The sequence below is a fragment of the Lates calcarifer genome, linkage group LG5 (assembly GCF_001640805.2).
Source record: "Lates calcarifer isolate ASB-BC8 linkage group LG5, TLL_Latcal_v3, whole genome shotgun sequence".
NCBI lineage: Eukaryota > Metazoa > Chordata > Actinopteri > Centropomidae > Lates > Lates calcarifer.
In genome coordinates, this window is record NC_066837.1 from 1,484,253 (window position 1) to 1,504,650 (window position 20,398).

General features: G+C 38.8%; 1 protein-coding gene and 2 long non-coding RNA genes across 4 annotated transcripts; 2 read left to right on the forward strand and 1 right to left on the reverse strand.

Moving 5' to 3' along the window:
* Positions 1–735: 735 nt before the first annotated feature.
* Positions 736–9,365, reverse strand: LOC108874694 (NLR family CARD domain-containing protein 3). Of its 2 annotated transcripts, XR_007813304.1 has the most exons (11): positions 9,306–9,365; positions 9,025–9,105; positions 8,216–8,341; positions 8,052–8,102; positions 7,866–7,919; positions 5,892–7,668; positions 5,434–5,607; positions 3,820–3,960; positions 3,051–3,091; positions 1,615–1,717; positions 736–1,135 (listed from the first exon to the last, which is right to left on the reverse strand). XR_007813304.1 is itself a non-coding variant. In XM_051070937.1 (10 exons), exons 2-9 carry the CDS (start codon positions 9,077–9,079, stop codon positions 3,070–3,072), a joined length of 2,400 nt encoding a protein of 799 aa, XP_050926894.1. In that variant the 5' UTR covers positions 9,080–9,105; positions 9,306–9,365; the 3' UTR covers positions 736–1,717; positions 3,051–3,069. The 2 variants fall into 2 exon arrangements, 1 of the variants encoding a protein (XP_050926894.1); XM_051070937.1 differs by having other exon boundaries at positions 736–1,717.
* LOC127142520 (uncharacterized) lies at positions 8,352–9,494 on the forward strand. Its single transcript, XR_007813335.1, has 3 exons — positions 8,352–8,752; positions 9,043–9,150; positions 9,351–9,494. It is a non-coding gene; the product is annotated as an uncharacterized LOC127142520 (long non-coding RNA).
* Positions 9,495–15,025: 5,531 nt separating this feature from the next.
* LOC127142519 (uncharacterized) lies at positions 15,026–19,674 on the forward strand. The gene is made up of 3 exons (XR_007813334.1): positions 15,026–16,189; positions 17,541–17,691; positions 19,212–19,674. It is a non-coding gene; the product is annotated as an uncharacterized LOC127142519 (long non-coding RNA).
* The last annotated feature ends 724 nt before the right edge of the window (positions 19,675–20,398 follow it).

Here is a 20,398-nt window from a genome sequence, read left to right on the forward strand (position 1 = left end):
ACAATATTTCACTGAAAAGGTTTCTGCTTTTCAGATGTAGGCCACTCCATAGATTTAACCATAGAAAATGTGAAGTTTGACCATAGATATGTTCTGTCTTTGTCCACATATTTTGTTCATATTGTGTTTTCTCAGACTGTGTGAAATGTCATTCAATTGATAAAATTGTAATGTAATTTAATATTTGGCCCTCAGTAGATTCCTTGGTATATATTTCAGCTCTTGGTAGTGATGTCAATGATTAATCCAAATATTTTTGAACCTGGACCTTATTTTCCGTGTTTTTTGTTTTTTTTGGTGGAAGTGGCACAGTATTGATTAAGAACAGTGAACCAGGCCACCATGAACAGCTGCTGCAATGTAATCAAACAGTGCAACTGTCTAAAGTTCCACTAAAGTTCTTGTTTTTACCACTGACAGACTCAGATTGTTATCATCAGTGTCTGACAACATTATGATAAGATTCCTACAGAGACAGAGCTTTTTATTAAAGAGGAAGATACTTTTTCTTTAAGCAGAATCAGCCATTGTATCATTACCAGCCAATGCCCACTGGATTACATCCCACTGGTTCCTTATTCTAAAACTGCATCACCTTCACTCTTGGTAAATTCATTCTAGCACACAACTACTGCTTATTCATTAGCGATGGTTCACACTGTGAAATATCTATTGAGATGCACAGGTTCTATTCCCATTCAGTGGTAAAAGAACAAAGTCAGCCAAGTAGACATATTGATAACTCTTTCTATGCAGGTCATGTTTTAAATGCAGCATAAGTACATTCATAATACATTGTGTTTATAAGCATGCACAACAACTTAATAAAAACAAAACCATTCAGTGTCTGAGTTCTAAACTAAACATTATATTATAAATAGGTACAAATATACGTACATTGCTGTCTTGCACTGTAGGTAGCAGTCACTGTGAATATGTAATTGCTGTTAGCTTGTACAGAACTGTAAACAAAGCTGTTTTAAAATGACTTATAAAATATAATTTTCAGTAGAATCATTGCTAATATATGCTTTTTAATGTCTAATGTCAAATAAAAACTTATGGCATTGCCTGTAAGATGCTTTCCTCTGGATGCCACTGGATTGCGCTCAGAGCATGCACAACAGGACTGCAGCTGACAAGTAAAAAAAAAAAGAACTCCTTTTCTAACACTGTTCCTTGGTGGAAATTTTTTAAAAAAAAGTTTTTCAATTGTAATTGTAATTGCAATATTGTTGAAAATTTAAATAAAACAAACTGTATCCAAATACTGAAATAATATAATAATATGAAAGGACTATACAAGCAGAGAACGTTGATCCATTAAAATAATGATTAAATAAAAACAAGGAATTACGTGACAGGGTCCAGAGTGAATTACATTCAGATAGAAGTAAATTTCCTGGGCACTTCAACCTTTTTTTTTTTACACCAAAAATAGTGAAACAACATTTATGTATACAGTATGTTGATATGATGATGACTAAAAACTGAATAACTGAAAAATCTGTATTAATGGATTTGGAACTCAGCCAGTCAGCAGTTATTAACCTCATATTTTCAACTGGAAATATGTACCAACAAATCATTTAAAAAACCTGGGAAATACCATACCAGATCCTCTTGACCCATCTGAAGACATGTTCCTTCAAAAGTCCATGGGTGCTAATGTAGAAATGCAGGTGTTGGAGGGCATCTCTCTGCATCTCCAGCAGATCTTGGGGAGGGAGGGACAATGGTTACAAAAACATTTGCAAAGAAGGAGTAAAGTCTAGGTCTTCATTTAGGGCTGGGTGTTTAATAGCCTGTAATATGTCAATCCACAAGGCTTCCCATTGGTTAAGTTTTCCTTGTCTGTCACCTTTTTGCATGGAGGATGAGAAGTGGTCACTGACAAAGGCTTGTAATTAGGATGGATTACTGTAATGGAGGGCCACATAGTGTCTAGCCATATTGTAGTTAACATTCCCTGTGCAAATATGACAGATGTGACATATTTGTGTTCTGCTGGCCTGTCCTGCAAACATCTTTTTGTTCTTCCAGCCTAAAAACTTTGCTACTGGGTCATTCTAGCCTATAGAAGTCAAACTAGGTTTTACAGGAGAGCCATCCAAACACCTGTGAACTGAGCACCTGCTTTGAAATGTTGATTATCTTGGCAAATTGGGCAATATGAATATATATCTCAGTAAATAATAATCATAGAGCAATCAGCCTAGCCTTATTATAAATAGTATTTTATATTTCAAAATGCATTAAAGGAAATGTGGGGGAGTCAGTTTGAATGGGCCTGATGCAGTTGACAAAATTAATAATAGTACTTTCATTCTATCATTATTACTATGTAATAATTAATAATATTAATTACTAATATTTTGGCTCTCTGATTTTACAGAGACATAACACTTGTAGGAGCTTTTATTGCACTAAGCTGTCGACCTGTCTCCTCTGTTTTATGTGTGTGTGGAGGAGTCAAGACACACACACATAACCCAGGAGAACAGAAACGTGACAGTAGATGACAACAAAACACAACAGAGCTGAAATGAAATGAGTGCACATAAATAAGGCAAATAACATAATAAATATTTTGTTTTCTTAATTTTTTTTTTCTTTGTTTCTTAAGAAGACAATCATAGGGGAAACACTGATCTGGTTATAATTACCATCAGAAAAGTATTAAAGATGATATATGAAACGTATGTCCCTAACGTGCTGCAATAAACACAGTGTGTAATTTCCAGCTGCTGGTCTTTCTGTGTTACTTGTAGCAGTATTTTTTTTTTTACCGCTCTGTCTAAATTAATTATATAATATTATATATAATATTAATTTAACTGTATTCTTCATTACAGCTGCTAATCATCAACTGCACATTTAAACTTAAACTAGTGCTCTCCTTGTTTCAGTGACCAGTCCTTCCTGCCTTGAACTGGCTGTATAGAAGGACCTTCATCAGCAGAGCTGCCGGTACAGACTGAGAACCATCAGTCCTCAGTTTGTCAGAGTGACAGAGAATCAGTGTGTGAGCTCTTGTTGTCTCTTCATACCTGAGAGTCTCCTGCAGCTTCACTCCTCCTGGATGAGTCTCCTTGTAAAGAAAAAACAGTGTTCAACATCAGTCAGGCTTTAGCAAACAACACAACACAATAACTGCTGTTAAAGTGGTGAATGACAAATATTGTGCAGCTCTATTTATTGATTTGTGTAAGGTGTCTGACTCAACAATGTCCCCTTGGTAGATACACCCTATGATATTGGGTTATCTGGTTATGCTATGAGTTGGTTTTCAAATTATTCCTCAGTTTGAAAACAACATTTCCAGTTTGCAGAGTCTGTCAAATGCTGCCTTATATTTTTATGCAGATGATAGTTATCGATTGCTCATCCCCTTCAGTGTACAAACCCTTGGATTCCTGTAATCGGCCTTTAATGTTTCCACTTAAATACAGACAAGTCCAAAGTGGACTGAAAAGTGGTTTGTCGAATGATCTCATGATTTCTGATGATACTGTCAAACGCCAACAGAAAGTGTAACTGTTGATTTCTTTAATGATCTGATCTACTTTGTGACTTTGTGTTACAAATCATATCAAATATTCAAGGACTCAACAACCAGTGAACTGGAATAATAAACCAGAAGTCTTCATAGGATACACAGTGGCAGTGATGAGTTATATGAGTACTCCCATACTCAACAATGAATGCAAAATGAAATGAAAAAATAATTTGAGAGTACAATAAAAGGTAAAAATCCTAGGGATTTTTTTATCCTCTGAGAATTTAAATGGTCATCTACTGAACAAATAGTCTCCTGACCTGAAGGTTTCCACCATACTCTTCAGTCTAGCACAGAACTTCTTCAGTCTTGAAACCCGCAGGTTGGTGTTACTCAAGTCCACATTAGAGGTAGAGGATAGAGCTTCATGGCTTCTCTCTGACAGGTTACAGCCACGCAGCCTTAAAAAGATGGACAGATCATATGTGACAATCTCTATAGTACATATGTGAGCTGAAGCCAGAGAGGAGCAGCTTTCCCTGTGACCTGACAACCTGGAGACACATATGCTTGTTTTCATTATTCACATGCTTGTTTCATTATTCCTATGGGGACAACCCATTGACATAATGTATAATGCACTCTAACATTTAAACCAGGTATTAACCCTCAAACAGTCATTTAAATGTGAGTTTGAGAATTGTGAATGTCCCTATGAAACATAACTGGTGTAAGGAGCTATATGTAGGAATTGGCTGACTTCATACTCAAACAGATCACAAGAATCGTAAGAAACAAGGAAATGCACTTTTTGGTCCCTCTTTCCCCCTCTCCTTGTCCTGTGCCATAGTGGGACTGGTCCCTTAGCATACTGGGTCAAATTCAAATGGATCTGGGCTCACTGGCCAATCACAATCAAGTTTCAGCCCTTGCCCTCATGTTGTGCTAATGTTAGCTTGACATAACATTCTGTTGATAAATGTATTCAATCTTTAGAGAAAGAGAGAGAAAGGTTTGTGAGAGTACACAGCTTTTGATTTTTGAAAAAGTAAACTGTAGTAATCTGGGGACGTTATGGTCTTCCGCCTCTATTAGAATATTTAAATCAAAGCATAATTTCAACACAGTCTCACTCCCAACTCGTCACATATGGTGGCTTGGTAAATCAGGTTATGATTTTGTGCGATACAAATAAAATCATTTGGTGCCACTTTCTAATGCACTGAGCACCCCTTTCACACAATCTTTCAACATGTAGGGTACACTACAGCATGAATGTAGCACTAAATAATTAGCAGTGGAGTCCCTAGGAGGCAGTTGGAGTGGATGGCAGATGATGGTGGATTTGGTTAAATATAAATAAACACATCATGTCTGAGGTCACTATGAACCTTTTCCCACATTTTTGGCACTTCTGTGAAAACAGAAATCAGCCTATGTGTTTTGAAGTAAGGAAGAAAAAATGGTTCTGTTGTGGAAGACTATGTTCAGACTATGGGCCAAGTTAATTTCTTCACCTGATAATAAGTAAAAATCCAAAATCCACCGAAATGCTCACTATTTTAACCTAGTGTTCAAGGACAACAACCAGTTCTTGAGCTGGAATAATAAACCTGAAACCTTCAACAGATGTGCAAGCAGCATTTGTGGGCACAAACTGTCTTCATGATACTGAGCAGTAATAGCACTAATGAGTTAAATTGCTGTTACTCTATAGACTGGCAAGCAAGCACCATCAACAATGAAGGCAGAAAAAAACTATCATGATAAAACTGCTCTAATTTCCTTAGTCATTCTCTGGGACTGAAAATGTAAATCCAGAAAGATGGCACCACACATTCAAGAGTAATCTAAAAGGTAAAATCCTACAGATTTTTAATGTTTCTCAGATATTTGTCCTCCTGTAAAGCAGCATTTAACAAATGTCTCCTGACCTAAGAGTTTCCAGTTTACAGTGTTGACTCCTCAGTGCAGCACAGATCAACTTCACTCCCGAATACTGCAGGTTGTTGTTACTCAGGTCCAGTTCTCTCAGACTGTTGGACTGGGAGCTGAGAACTGAGGACAGAGCTCTATAGCTTCTCTTGGAAAGGTTACAGCCATTCAGCCTTAAAAAAAGATGCACAGTAAGCATATTAAAAAACTGTTCTACAACCCAGCTCAACACTGTTATGCTTAGAAATTACTAGTACTGCTTCTAGCATTACTGTTACTTATAATCACTATCACTATATACTACTATTGTATTACTGGTGCCAGTTTATATTTTTATATGGAATCTGCATTATGCTATGTTGTGATTTAGTGATATATAAATAAAATTGAACTGAACTGAATTGAACTTTACCACTATACTCTGTCCATCCACATATTGATTGGTATTGATACTCACACAGCTTTCTTTGCTGCTCTGAGCACTGGTACCATCCTCTGCAGAGCTTCATCTGATATGTGGTACTTCTTCAGGTCAAAGACATCCAGATCTTCATTGGAGAAAAGAAGCACAAAAGCCAGAGCTGACCAATGTGAAGGTGAGATTTTACTGACATCTCCTGAGCTCTGGTATGTTTGGACTTGCTCTACCAGAGTCTGGTCACCCAACTCATTTAAACATTGGAACAGATTGATTGTCTTGTCATAGTTGGACAATTTCTTTATCTTCTCATGAATGTACTTAATTGTCTCCTGGTTGCTCTGCAGACGTCTTTCATCAAATCCAGATATTTTCTGAAGAAGCTTCTGATTTTTATCCTGTGACAGACCAAACAGGAAGCGAAGAAACAAGTCCCATTGTCCATAATCGCTGTTCAAAGCCATATCCACTGCATTCTTGTGGAGGAGGATGATAGAAATCTCTCTTTTTTTTGACAGGAATGTCAACTGTACCAGCCTGCAGCAGCAGAGCAGATTTTTTCGACTATCTATGAAGGTCTCTAATACAAACAGAGCTGCAAGAAACTCTTGAACACTTAAATGTATGAAAGAGTAACACTCCTGTCTGTGAAGACCATATTCCTTTCTTATGATCTGTGTACAAACTCCTGAAAAAACTGCAGCTTGTTTCAGATCAATTTTACACTTTTTCAGGTCGCTTTCATCAAAGATCATGTTGCGCTTCTTTAGCTGTTCAAATGCCAGCTTTCCCAACTTCATGATCAGATCTTTGTCTGGTTCACCTTTCTGATAATCCTTCTGTTGTTTCCTCTTTGTCTCGATGATCAGGAAGTGTGTGTACATTTCAGTCACAGTCTTTGGCAACTCATTTTCAGGAGGATCTGTGAGGAGACTCTGGAGAACTGTGGCTGAAATCCAGCAGAACAATGGGATGTGGCACATGATGTACAGACTTCTCAGTGGCTTTGACTGAAGATGTTTGAGGATCTTCTGAGCCACAACCTCGTCATTAATCTTCTTTTGAAAGTACTTCTCCTTCTGCTTATCATTAAAGCCTCGTACCTCAGTCACTCTGTTGATAAACTCTGGAGGAATCCTACTTGCTGCAGCAGGTCTACTTGTGATCCAGACCAGGGCTTTGTGCAGCAGTTTCCCTTTGATTAAGTTGGTCAGGAGGGTGTCTACTGTTGCAGCCTCCGTAACACTGCGACACATCTCATTATTTTTAAAGTCCAGAGGAAATTTGCTTTCGTCCAGGCCGTCGAAGATGAACAAAACACAAAACTTTTTGTAGTCTGATGTTTCCAAATCCTTCACTTCTTCAAAATAGTGACCTATTAAGTCCACCAGACTCAATTTCTTGTCTTTTATCAAATTCAAGTCTCTGAATGTGAATGGAAATACAAACTGGATGTTCTGGTTGGCTGTTCCTTCTGCCCAGTCATGAGTGAATTTCTGCACAGCAACAGTTTTTCCAATTCCAGCGATTCCCTTTGTCAGGACTCTCTGAGGACGGTTCTCTCCGTTTGATAAAGGTTTAAAAATGTTATTGAGGTGGATTTTCTTTTCCTGACTTGTAGACCTTTTACATTCTAATTCAACCACCTCATGTTCAGTATTAACCTCCCCACTGCCTCCTTCTGTGATGTAAAGCTCTGTATAGGTGTCCTTTAATGGAGTCGATAATCCACTCTCCTCTGTTCCTTCAAACAGATCCTCTGTTTGATTTAAAAGGTAAGATTTTAGTTCAGCTTGGCAGTTTGGGATTGTTCTTTCTGAAAGATGAATAAAAAATATAGTTACATGTATATAATGTTCCTGGCTGTTAAAGTTCACTGGATGGAAATTTCTTTACTAGTTGTGTCATCTCCACAACAACCTAGTGATAATTCACTCTAGGTATGTTCTACTGACAACAAAATTAATAACAGTAAAATGTTTTTTTGTCATTTGATTGTGAAAAACATGATACCTTTGAGTTTGATAGAAACAACATCAGTCTCTTTTGTCTTGGGAGCAGCTGGGACTGAAAAAGAAACATGGAACATTGAGAAATGACTGAGAGAATGTCACATTTTAAATTCTGTCATCTCCACACCTTCATGACAATTCATTAGAAGTATGTTCTGTTGGCATTTGACAGTGAAAAACATGATACCTTCATTTTGAGGAGAAACATCAGCTCCATCTGTCCAGGCAGCAGGATGGACTGAAAACCAAACACAGAATATCTCTTCAGAAACACAGAAATGATTAAATGTTCTTACTTAAATTTTAAACATAATAATTAATTTGATTCATAGAACCAGGGAAAATAGTTACCATATATGTTGTTGATATTATGTGTTAGATTCCCTCCCACATTAACATCAGTAAGCTGAGCTTTGTTGATGACACCTCCCCTCTGGGCAGTGTTTGTCTTGTTTCCAGTTTCCCTCTGAGTTTCAGCTGAATGAGAACAAACAAAATAATCAGGATTCAAAACTCAGCTTCCTTCAACACCTGACCTGTGTATGAGGACTTCAGAGATTCTGTTTGTTAGAGATTTAACAAAAATCTGAAAGATCATCAACAAATAAAGTTTGGGAAACACACATGGGACTGACACACAACTGACAAAAATAAAAATGGAACAAGATTTTTTCTTTTCTTTTTCCTTTTGTTGTTCTTGTGCCTGTTGTGCTTACTAGTTGCAGGTAAAGCCCTTTGTAACTGCTATAGTGACTTGTTCTTATATAACTGACTGATCTGTGCAGCAGAGACAGGAAACAGCACTTGTTCAAGTTATTTCCTTGTTTGAGCTGAACAGGCCCACATCGCCCACATCGCCCACATGTGCATCAGTTACTGATTAAACCTGTAAGTTTCTCTTTCTTTTTCAGTCAAAGCTATTCATATCACAGCTACAAATAAAACCAACAATAAATATCTTACTTTAGCATTTCACTGTCACTCATAAACAGTCAGTAATAATGAACAGTAACAATGTTGTACTTAACAGATTTAGTAATTAGTTCTTACTTCACGGTCTCCTACTGCTCTGGAGCTTTAGTGTTGTCCCTCACTTGTAAATTGCTTTGGATAAAAATGTCAAATGTAATTAACAAAATACAAGTCTGTTGCCATCTCACCACACTGTGACTCTGCAGGAGCTCGGAACCCAAAAGATGAAAACCAGCCTCCCATTTTGCTCGTTCACTCAAATCCTCAGACTTCAGATGTAAAGAATACACAGAGCACAGACGATGATAAAACAGGTTTGAAAAAAGAAAACAAAAGTCAGTTTCAGTGACTGTAGCAGTGTCATCAGATAGAGCTGTTCTTACCATGGCAACAGTAATAAAAAGCAACAATACATTTCTTACTTTGGTATTTTACAGACAGTCATAAACAAAAAAGGCAGCCATCTTACCATGCCGGGATTCTACTGAACTCATTTTGTCACCCAAATCCTCAGACTTCAGGAGGAAAGAATCCACAAAGTACAGAAGATCATTTAAAGAAGGAAAGCAAAAGAAGAGCTGAAATGAACGATGAACCTCGGACGCTGCGTCTTTCTCTTGGGTGTTACTTTCTATTTACATAAATCATGATGGCGGAAGGGGGCGTCTGCTCTGCTGACAGGAAGTCATTATTTTCTATTGAAAGTAATTATTAAACTTTTCATTTTAATTAGTGTCAGACTGTATTTTAATTACATTCTATTGTAGAATACGTATGTTCAAAACAATAATAGTAGTAGCAAGAGTTGGTAGGAGGATAAATACAACAGTATTTGGGTGGCACGGTGGCACAGTGGGTAGCACTGTTGCCTTACAAGAAGGTTCTGGATTCGAGGCCCGGTTCGCCTGTGGCTTTTCTGTGTGGTCTCCCTGTTCTCTCTGGATACTCTGGCTTCCTCCCACAGTCCAAAGGTTAATTGGTGACTGTAGGTGTGAATGTTAGTATGAATGGTTGTTTGTATGTGTTGGCCGTGATGGACTGGTTATCTGTACAGGGTGTAACCCACCTCTCGCCCCATACGTCAGCTGGGATAGGCTCCAGCAACCCTGCAACTCTTAATAGATAAGAGGTATAGATAAAGGAGGGATGGGTGGTATTAGTAACTGACATTTTGAGCCTTGTTGTCAGTGATGGAAGAAATACTAAATTCATTAACCAAGGTAAAACACTACAGTCTGAAAATACTCCATTACAAGTAAAGTAATCCATTGAAAATGTTAGTGATAGTACAATATTACATTATTACTGCTGACATATTAGTGTGTAAACTAGATGAAGCTTATATTAACTACGTCATATGTTTGATACTTTCACCTGTGACAACTCATTGTATTTCATAAGCTGATTACTTAGTGGTTTTATTCTGGAGGGTAACAGGTAACAACAGTACCTCAACATTATACATCAGACTATCTGGATAAATGTAATTTTTACCAACACTGCTCGTTGTATCAGATTTGTTCAAATGTAAAGAGGCTTTGCAGCAGGTGGGTTAAAATGTGTTCACTTCTTCCAGCATGAGTGACCATAATGAATGTGACGTGAGTGACACCAGGTGGTGAAATTGAGGAAGTACAAATGAGAAAATAAATGAGACAGACTGAGGGGTTTGTTAACACCTGTCTGTTCAGCAAACAGTTGTTTCCTCAGAAAACGTTTCCAAAGAGCTGAGATTTAATTTTCTACAGTGTTGAAATGAGTGAGATGGAGAGAAGGGAAAGAAAGAGAGGAAGAAGGTGGTATGAAGTGAAAGAGGTGGAACAGAGCAGAAACAAGGAGGTAGAGAATTAAATGAAAGAAAAAAGGGTTTAGAATAGAAACTGTTTGTGCCAATGAAACTGAATCACGAGCAGAGTTTAAACTAAAAAATCTTGGAGGATAATTCTGCTTTATTACATCCTGACTCTTATTTTCACAGTTCTGAAGATCATTTCTATCAGAAATAATCAAACTGTACTCACCAGGTGAACAGCAGACGTCTGTGAACACGCTGACATCGATGAAAAGAATCTGACGGGTCTTGAAACTCGTAGAAAATTCAAACAAACGTGGGAAAAGCCGATGCATGATGCAACTTTAACAAGTTGCTGGGACGATGTTTGGAGACGGACCGCTCAGGAAATAAACTACTTCAACTGTAGTTTAGTACAGAAACTATCATCTGGTTCCTCTGCTTTGACAGACTGTGTGAGGGGATTTATGCACGACTCTGGGAGGTTGTATTGTTGGATAAAGACTATTTGTTTGACATCCTAATAAAACTCATCATTTAAATAGGAGTAGTACCATTTTTCCCAATATGGTGATGTATCTGTCAGTTTCTTGGGGAGTAACAGTGATCAGTGTCCACTCTAATGTTATGAGAGAGGTTGGAGCAGGTCTTTACCTTCTGTAGGAGAGAGGATATGATCATGTTCATCATGTTCATCTTGTTCTGTCTGCTCTCCATCATCATGGACGATGTACTGAGGTCGTATGGAAGCTGATGGATCTGCTGCAAGAAGAAGAAGAATACATACTGTATGAATATACAGAGAGAAAGAGATCAGATTTAAACAGTAAAAATGAAAGGAGGATGGATTAAACTTACAGTCAGTGTCAGGTGGTAGATGGAGGTGGTTCCAGTGGCTGGAAGAATTTCAACAGAGCTCCTTAAAATAGAAAACAAATGACATTAAGGAAGAGATTTTTGTTCCTGGGTTGAGAGAACTGAAAGCTAGCTGGCTATCTATACCAAATGTAAGAGTTTGCTCGCAGGTTAAAACCTAAATGAAGTCGTGAATAGTTTTTTCAGAGCCTGTATCTGTGAGTCACTACAAACAGCAAATAACACAGTTTTAACAGATGTTTCCACAAACTGTGCCTCTTCAGAACAGAGGATTAATGAGGACTGACATGTTACCTACCCAGCTAACGTTAGCACATTTACCTGCACAATATAAAGTCAAATCAATCTAATCACTGTGTATTTATCATCATTATTATGTCACTTACCACTGAGACCAGACCAGAAAGGTGAGCTCGTTTCAGTGTGTTGACGGTTACAGCTAAGTAAACATGCTGCAGTGTTATGCCTTCAAATGAGAGTGGGTAATTGGGGTCCGAATATCAAAGAGTAGATATGCCTGTGCAAGCACTGCTTTCACATTTTCCAAGTAGACTTTGCTTGTCTTCCTCCCCTGCTGAGGGTATATTGTACAACAAGTAGTTTCGACCGAGCAATCTGATTGGTCCACAAGACATTTAGAATGTGCTTAAATCAGCATGACAGCACACCTTACTCATCACTAAAAATATTACTCCGCCATATACATTTTACTTTGTTGGTAATAGTTGCATAATCGCAAGATTGCACTCGAGGGTGTCCTTCAGTGATGCGGTCGCAAGCATCACTGTCGTGCTCAAATGACGTTAAAGCACACCCTCTCGGTTAATATTGCTTACTTATTCCCTTTAGGAGCACAGTACTGAGTAGACGTCGTGGTCCCTGTGGCAACACCACCAATTTATACAAACACATGAAAAACCACAATAGAGAGAACTCTGAGCTACAAAAGAAATAATCCCTCAGAGTCCATGCAGCATCGCAGATCACTAGTGAATACACGGCTATTTCCGTGGATGTATTTAGAGCTGGATACTGGATCGAAAATGGCGGCCACTCAGTCTTCACTCAGTTGCTCGCCTGGTGCATACGCCCGAAGAGTTTCTGGGCCCACTGAGTATGCGCAGTAGTGTTACTTCCATCATGCCTCTGGGTTATGCGAACGAGCGAATCGCGTCCTGGCCCATGAGTGCTATGCTAGTGGTTAATTTGTGTTGAGCAGTAATTTCATCTGTTTTGGACATTTTTTATATGACAGAGTGATTCTTTATACAGCCACGAATTGGCTGGTAAAGTTATTACTAAGATTTTACAGATGATTTTTAACTTTTTATATTTAAAGGCTTAGCAGTTGTTAAGAACAAACTCGACATGAGCCACATAGAATGTGTAATAGCCAAGATAATGAGCTGTAACATGTATTTGTACATTGTTAGTTACAGCAGCTTCACTGCCCCCTGATACTGGGTTTAAGGGTCTCAAATATAATTGTTACTTGACTTATTTAACTGCCCCAGGTTAACAGTCCTCCTCTGGTGCCTCTGGGCGACGGAGGAGAAGATGATCGGCATCCCCGGTGAGTTCAATTCCTAGCATCATCACTGCAACCAGCTCCATCTGTGATCTTCCCCATGATGAGGATTTACCAGTCTTACCAGTCATCCTTATGAGATGAATATATTGATTTAATACTGATAAATGTAACACTAAACCACAAGATCTAAATATCACACTGTGAAAATGAGTCAATTAGCAAGTTTTTACCTTTAACACATCACACAGTGTCCGCTGTAAGATAGCCAGGATCGTCGTTCCCGAGACACTAATTTCAAAGTCCAGTCTCCAAAAATAATTTATTCAGTCAATTTAAATTTTATATGATTTTATTATTATTTTATAAAGAAAAAAACGAATAAAAAGAAAATATTAATTCCAGGTTTTTCAAGCCCCTACAGAGGGAGAGATGAGCTGGTTACCCCCATGTCTCATCTCTCAGGAGGCTCAACTCAAAGAGGTGGACTTCGACCTGCACGCAGAAAAAAAGACAATGTAGAGGGAAAATTTGACCAGGTGGGAGCAAAGATCACAACACACATGTTTGCCCACCTCAAACTAATTCACATCCCACAACAGAAAAATGTAAAAATCATTCAGTAGTGTTGAAGAAATTTCTTCCTCTTCCTTCTTTCTTCCTCTGCAAACAGAGGTCAGTGCTCTCAGATGAGGTCACAGTTCAATATGTAAAATGTACAGCTCTCAGATCAGGGGGCAGCCAGACTTTTCCCATCATGCAGTGAGGTCCTGCAGTTGATGCAGCAGCACCTGGTTCTGAAATCAGTGTGATGCTACAGCAAGACAGAAATCAAACCAGCAACCACTGTCCAACGATCTCTGGTGATGGATTGAGTGCAGGTCTGGTCCATCTCAAATGGACTTCAGCCTGTTGTAGGTTTCTGTGAGGACTGACTGTTGGCAGCAGCTAATCAGGAACTGGGCTGGTGATCTGAGGTTAAGGGGGGCTTGTTGCAATACTTCAGGAGGCTCATATATACTGTAGGTCTAAATGTCAATATCACATAAATATCAAGAGACAGGAGTTCTGTAGTAAAGAAAGACAGAAGTGGACAGAATCTGGTTTAAAAAACATGATGAGTGGGGGCGCCCCCATAGCCGAATGGTTGGGGCGCTTACCACATAGGCTTAAGTGCCCTAAGCAGCTGGTCCCGGGATTGCCTCCCAGTTCGGCCGGACCTTTACTGTGTGTCATTCCCCTGCTCTCTCTCCCTGTTTCCTGTCTCATCTCCACTGCCCTATCACAATAAAGGTGAAAAAACCCCTGAAAAAAAAAAAAAAAAAAAAAAACACAACATCTTTACTATAATACCCATCTCCTACTGCAGAGTAATCAAAAAAACAATTGGTTATAAACTTGAATCTACCTGATGTCTTGGTGACAGTGACAGTTAGATTGATGTCTCCTCCAGTGCTAACATGGGAAAACTGAGAAGTGTTGATAACTCCTCCATCCTGGGCAGTAACTGTTGTGTTTCCTGCATAATTCTCCTCTGGTTCCTCTGCTGGATGCAGATAAACAAATAATAAGAATTGACAAAAATAAAGCAGAACTACTTTCATCACTGACTGTAAGACAGAGATTCAGTCTTTTAACATCTGATTCAACAAAGACCTGACAGATAAAGACAGAATAGATCTTTCTAGATAGAAAAGGAGAAGATCCAGACTGCTCTCCTATCTGTCCTTTCAACATAAAGCTACTACCAGCAGCCTGTTAGCTTAGCTTCACAGCTGCTTCACTGATTGTATCGACTGCAAATAATGTTCACAACTGAATAACCTGCATCACTGTACTGAAATAAACTTGAATCTACCTGATGTCTGGTTGACGGTGATAGTTTGGTTGATTTCTCCACCACAGTTGACATTAGAGAACTGAGGTGAGTTGACGACTCCTCCATTCTGGGCAGTGGCCGTTGGGCTTCCTTCTGAATTCCCCCCTGCTGGGAGCAGATAAACAATCAAACATAGAATAATAAAGCAGAACTCTTCATCACTGAGCTGCTTATAAGTTTCAGCAAAGACCTGACAGATAGAGACAGAATAGGCCCAAATCTAAAGTGTAACCACCATGTCTTTGTTTAACAAACTGAAAATAAAACCTCTGAACATGATGGAGTTTGGTCATTACATCAACAAATATAATTTAACCTGAAGCAAAGGTTCCAGACCTCTCTCTTATCTGTCCTTTCAATATAAGGCCATGACCAGCAAACCTGACGAATTGATTTTACGAAAACAGTAACTTTCACCAGGACACAGTATTTACACTTCCTCAGGCACATGTTCTCAGTAACAAGACAGTGTCTGAGATCGAGCGGAAATCACATTCAGTCTTTCCTTCTCTATTTACATTTTCCAATCTGTGTTTTTAAAATGTATTCTTTATAGGTTTGTATTGCTAAAAGAAAAAAGGAAAATCCTTATTTTCAACTGACTCAGTTATGTGTCTGTGTTTTACTGACAGCAGCTGGCATTACACTTTGGGGAACCTGAGGCTAAATAAACAGACCTGCCCTGCGCTACTCGCTTTTGAAAAGTTTTCACCACAAAAACAGACTACTGGTAGTGACTGACAGTGAATGAACAGTGTATATTAAATAAGTTTCTCCCAGTTTTGAGAAATGCAAAGAAGGCTGTGTGAACCTCTGCTTTTTGGTTGTATTTACTTCAGCAGACAAAACCAACTGGAAGTTAAAAGACAAAATGGAAACTGCTCTTTTATTTATTCACTTTTGTTGCTATTGAACCTGTTTGATATACTGTGATTATTTGTTACTTTGAAGCTCTTATAAATTCTGAAAATCTTATCTACTAACAAATCTAACTACTTTCTTACTGCTATTCTCATTTTCTTATTGTATCTTATCGTTATAAATATATGACATCCTGTTTGGACTTGCCTCGTGTGTATGGTTACTTGACTTCCTGCCTTTGTGTGTTTTTTGCCAAACCAATTATTAGAGCTTTCCAGCTGTTGCTGTTACTAGCATGTATTCCTTCTTCTCTAACATGTAATGTTACGCTACTGTGTAGGTGCTATACTGACTGACATCCTGTGTATGACCTCAGGCTCACAAGTGAAGACATCGATTCCAAACTTGTACGTAAGTGTAAGTATGAATCAATATGCTGGTTAATTATTTTGCTAAATATCTGAGCAGCATCTATTGTTTTTACACTGTCTGATCTCTGCAACAAACAAGTTAGCACATGTTCATGTTACATATGCACTTAATCTGTACAAACAGGCTCACGTCTATGATGTCTGGCTGCAGGAACTAAATCACACTATTACACAATCCTTGCTTTGGTATTTCACAGAAAGTCTAAACAGTTAGTGACATGATAAATACAGTACGATAACAAACACAGGCCACCATCTTACTATGAGGTGAATCAGCAACTTGGTTCCTGTCCGTCATCATGAACTTTACTTAAGACACGGAAGACGGAAGAAACAACTACAGGATCTGTTGTGTTAACAGGAAGTAGTTCCCCCTGTTACAGAGTTCATGTAAAATATTGGGTACAAAATAATAATAATTAATTACAGAGGTGACACATTTTGACCCTTCCTGTCTGTGGTGGAAAAAGTATTTAATAAATTTACTTGAGTAAAAGTAGCAACACTCAAAAAAATCCATACATTTAAAATGTTGGTGAGTACAAAGTACAAAGTACTCATTACAGAGCAGAGTAGATCATGTCATTGTTATAATATTACAAATTCATTATAGCAGATGCATTAATGTGTAAACTAGGGTTTATATTAACTACTTCATACAGTGTTGGATAATTTCACCTGTAACGATGCATTGTATTTTATAAGCCCATCATATAGTATAACATTTCTATTAGATGTAGTGTACTAAAAGTAGAAAGTTGGACAAAATTAAAATACTTAAAAACCTCCAAACAGTTCTAAGAAGACTATCTGAGTTCTACTGAATCTACTTTTCCCTACACTGCTTGATGTTTCAGACGTGTGAAAGTGCAGAGGACTTTGCAGCAGCTAGGATTCACTACTTACAGGTGGTTATAATGAATGTGTTGTGAGCGACACCTGCTGGTGAAAAGGAGGTAGCACAGGAAAAATGACAGCCTGGAGCAGGACGACCTTCTGTAGGTGAGATATGACATGAATCATCCTGTGCTGCCTGTTCTCTGTCATCATGGACAACATATTGTGGTTGTACGGACATTGATGAAACTACAGCAGGAAAAAGAGAACATACTGTGTAAACGCACAAAATAATAAACAATAAAAGGGGGCGGTAAGCCAAAACAGTCAGTCAGTTTTGAAATAAGACTATGCTTTTCAAGGTAACTCACCAATGTGAAGCTGATGTTGCATTCATGTGCTCCTCAGATGGTCCTATCAGATGGTTGTATTTCCTGAGTTGGAAAGTTTGGAAGTTTTTTGTCTGAGTTTGATGTGTTCATGTGCTTTTACGTTGGAAGGTGGAGACAATATGGACATTAAAAAGAGGATGTGTGAACTCTACCTGGATGGGTCATATCCTCACACCATCCATGTACCACCAACAGTTCTGCTGCACCCACACTGGAGTCATCTTCGATGATGTCATCCATACGGGCCTGGAGGAACCAGGTGATGTCCTTATTGTTGCACAAGTGTGGAGAAAAACTGTCACAGATCAATCAATTAACAGACTGAATCTTAGGGAAGAGTTGAACAGGTTGATGGTCATGGGCAGGAATGATTCCCTGTGGCGCTCTGTGGTGCAACATGAGGAGATGAGACTGAATGTGCTTCTTCGGCTTCAGTTCATTATGGAGAGGGCGTGAAGGGTCGTCCAGTATAGTCCTTATCTTGGACAACATTCTGACAGCAGTATTAGAGAATCCAGCATCACAACATGGTGTGATGGGGGAGACTTTGTGGAAGAGCTTATTCAGTCTGTTGGCCACCTTCAGGTGAAGGTGACCAAGTACACCCCTAAGTACTTGTAAGGACACAAGGGGGGGCATCCACCTGCATCGCTGTCAGTTTCTCACTTAGTAGAGCCGTCCTGATGATGTTGAATGCACTGGAGAAGTCAAAAAACATGACCCTCACAGTGCTCACCGGCTTGTCCAGGTGAGCATAGACACGGTCGAGCAGATAGATGATGGTGTCCTCAACTCTGAGTCTGGGCTGGTAGACGAACTGGAGGGGGTCCATTCGTCGTCTGACCATCGGTTGGAGCTGATGTAGGATGAGTCTCTCCAGGGTCTTCATGATGTGTGACGTCTGTCACAGGTCTGTTGTCCTTGGAGGCACTGTCACAGTATCAAATCTGTTAAAAACAGATTCAGTATTTGTAGTAGTAGTAGTAGTATTCTGTATGTCTTCTTGGCCTCCTTGATCTTTCCTCTCAGCTCCCTCTGGATCGTTCTCACCTCCTTACTGTTGCCAGCTCTGAAAGCCCTGTTCTTCTTGTTCAGGATGGCTTTGATGTCCTTTGTTACCAACGGCTTGTTGTTTGGATAGCAAAGGACAGTCTCTGGTGGGACGATGGTGTCAATGCAGAAGGTGATATAGTCTGTGATACACTCTGTGAGCCCATCAATGTCCCCTCCATGCAGCTCACAGAGTGTCTGCCAGTCTGTCACATAGCAGGGGCTGAGGTGAATCAGGTTGTGATCTTTCCCTTACGTCTACCATAAAGATGTGTTCAATGACATGTACACTATTTTAGACAACTACACTACGGATTTCTACGTATTTATACATTATTATGTACGGGTCATTATTTCCCTGTCAGTGGTCTTTTAATTTATCCTCAACTGTGACGTAACCTACTTGATAAAGCCTGTTTTTACATGAATGCTACAAATTAATAATTGTTTTGACATGTGACAAACTTTATGGATCATTTGTTTGATTAAAGTTGGGGTTGGGGTTTTCGAGATGCATCAGTTGCTTACAGTCTATACCTGCTCACAGGTTAGTTGTTGGTGCTGTGACAGTTTTCCTTTAACTGGAGTAAGCAAGCTGTAGTGTAAGCTATTTAGTAAAATGGATTTACCAAGATATCTCCATCACTGTTGATGGTGTGGATTTTATGGATTCATATCCATACTCTAATGATACTCTGTCACATTCTGTGTATCTGTTTCTTCTGACAGGTATCAAATAAATTACCAGGTCAGTGTGGCTGTGAACACCCCAGTGAACCAGGACTTGAACAAGCTCAGTGAGTTTTTTGCTGCTGCCAGCAATGTTACTGAGACATTAAAAATACTGTTGCCATTTAAAAATCATTTAAAAATCATTTAAAAATCCCAACAACAAGGGAGACTAAAGATTTAGTGGTCAATCAGTGAATCTGGTGAATTTAAAACAAAAAACATCTGCTTGGTGTATTTCATCTCCACATCTGTGTCTTAGTATCTTTGTTTCCAATGCTGGGCTGTCGACAGTTAAAACACAACACTGGAAATGTGACGGCTGAACCTAACAATTCAAATTTTGGTATTTATGTCATTTAACTAAACCAGTTAAACACATATTTACTTCATTGCTTTCTGTTCTTCTGTAAACATTATCAAATCCTCTGCTCTGTGTAATTAAAGCTTGACTCAGCATTCATTCTGCTCTGTGTCAGTCATTTGGGATGGGAACCCATTAAAAACAGCACTCTTGTCTCCCCCTCTTTTATTTTTCTTCTTCTATTGTTTAATGGGTGACAAGCCAGACTCAACTTCCTGTAATTGGTCCGACGGTCCAAACCAAAATGTGGTCCAAAGCACCTTTCACACCTGCTATTTCAATGTGGACCAAACTAAAAAGTGATGGTCTGGCCCAACACTTTGCTTCAGTTCATTCAAACACTGGTGAGGATCACACCACCTCACTGATCAGGTCCACTTCTAAACAAACACTGAGGGTGAGAATCAAAGCAACAACTGGACTGTGTGAATGAACGACTGATTTGAAAAGCTCATCAACAAAGTCTTCTTTGTAATTAACAGTAAATTAACTGCATTTATAATTTCTTTAATCCAAAGTGCTTTACAGTGTGTAATATTCCTGTCATTGGTGGGTACGTGTAAATTTACTGTTTCACACTGTTCATGGTTCTCATGAATACATGGTGGGGCAAGATAAAAAAAAAGGGCAGAAGTCTTCATCTTATCTCTAACTCTTGATGACTAAGCTTTCTGAGAGTGTGACAGCAAACATGACTCAGTGTTTTTATTTGTAGGTTGCTGCACCAAAGCACATTCTGACATACAGGCCACATCTGGCTTCACAGCCATTTTCATCTTACTGCAGGGTTTCAGGAATACAAGACACACTGACCTTATGTTTG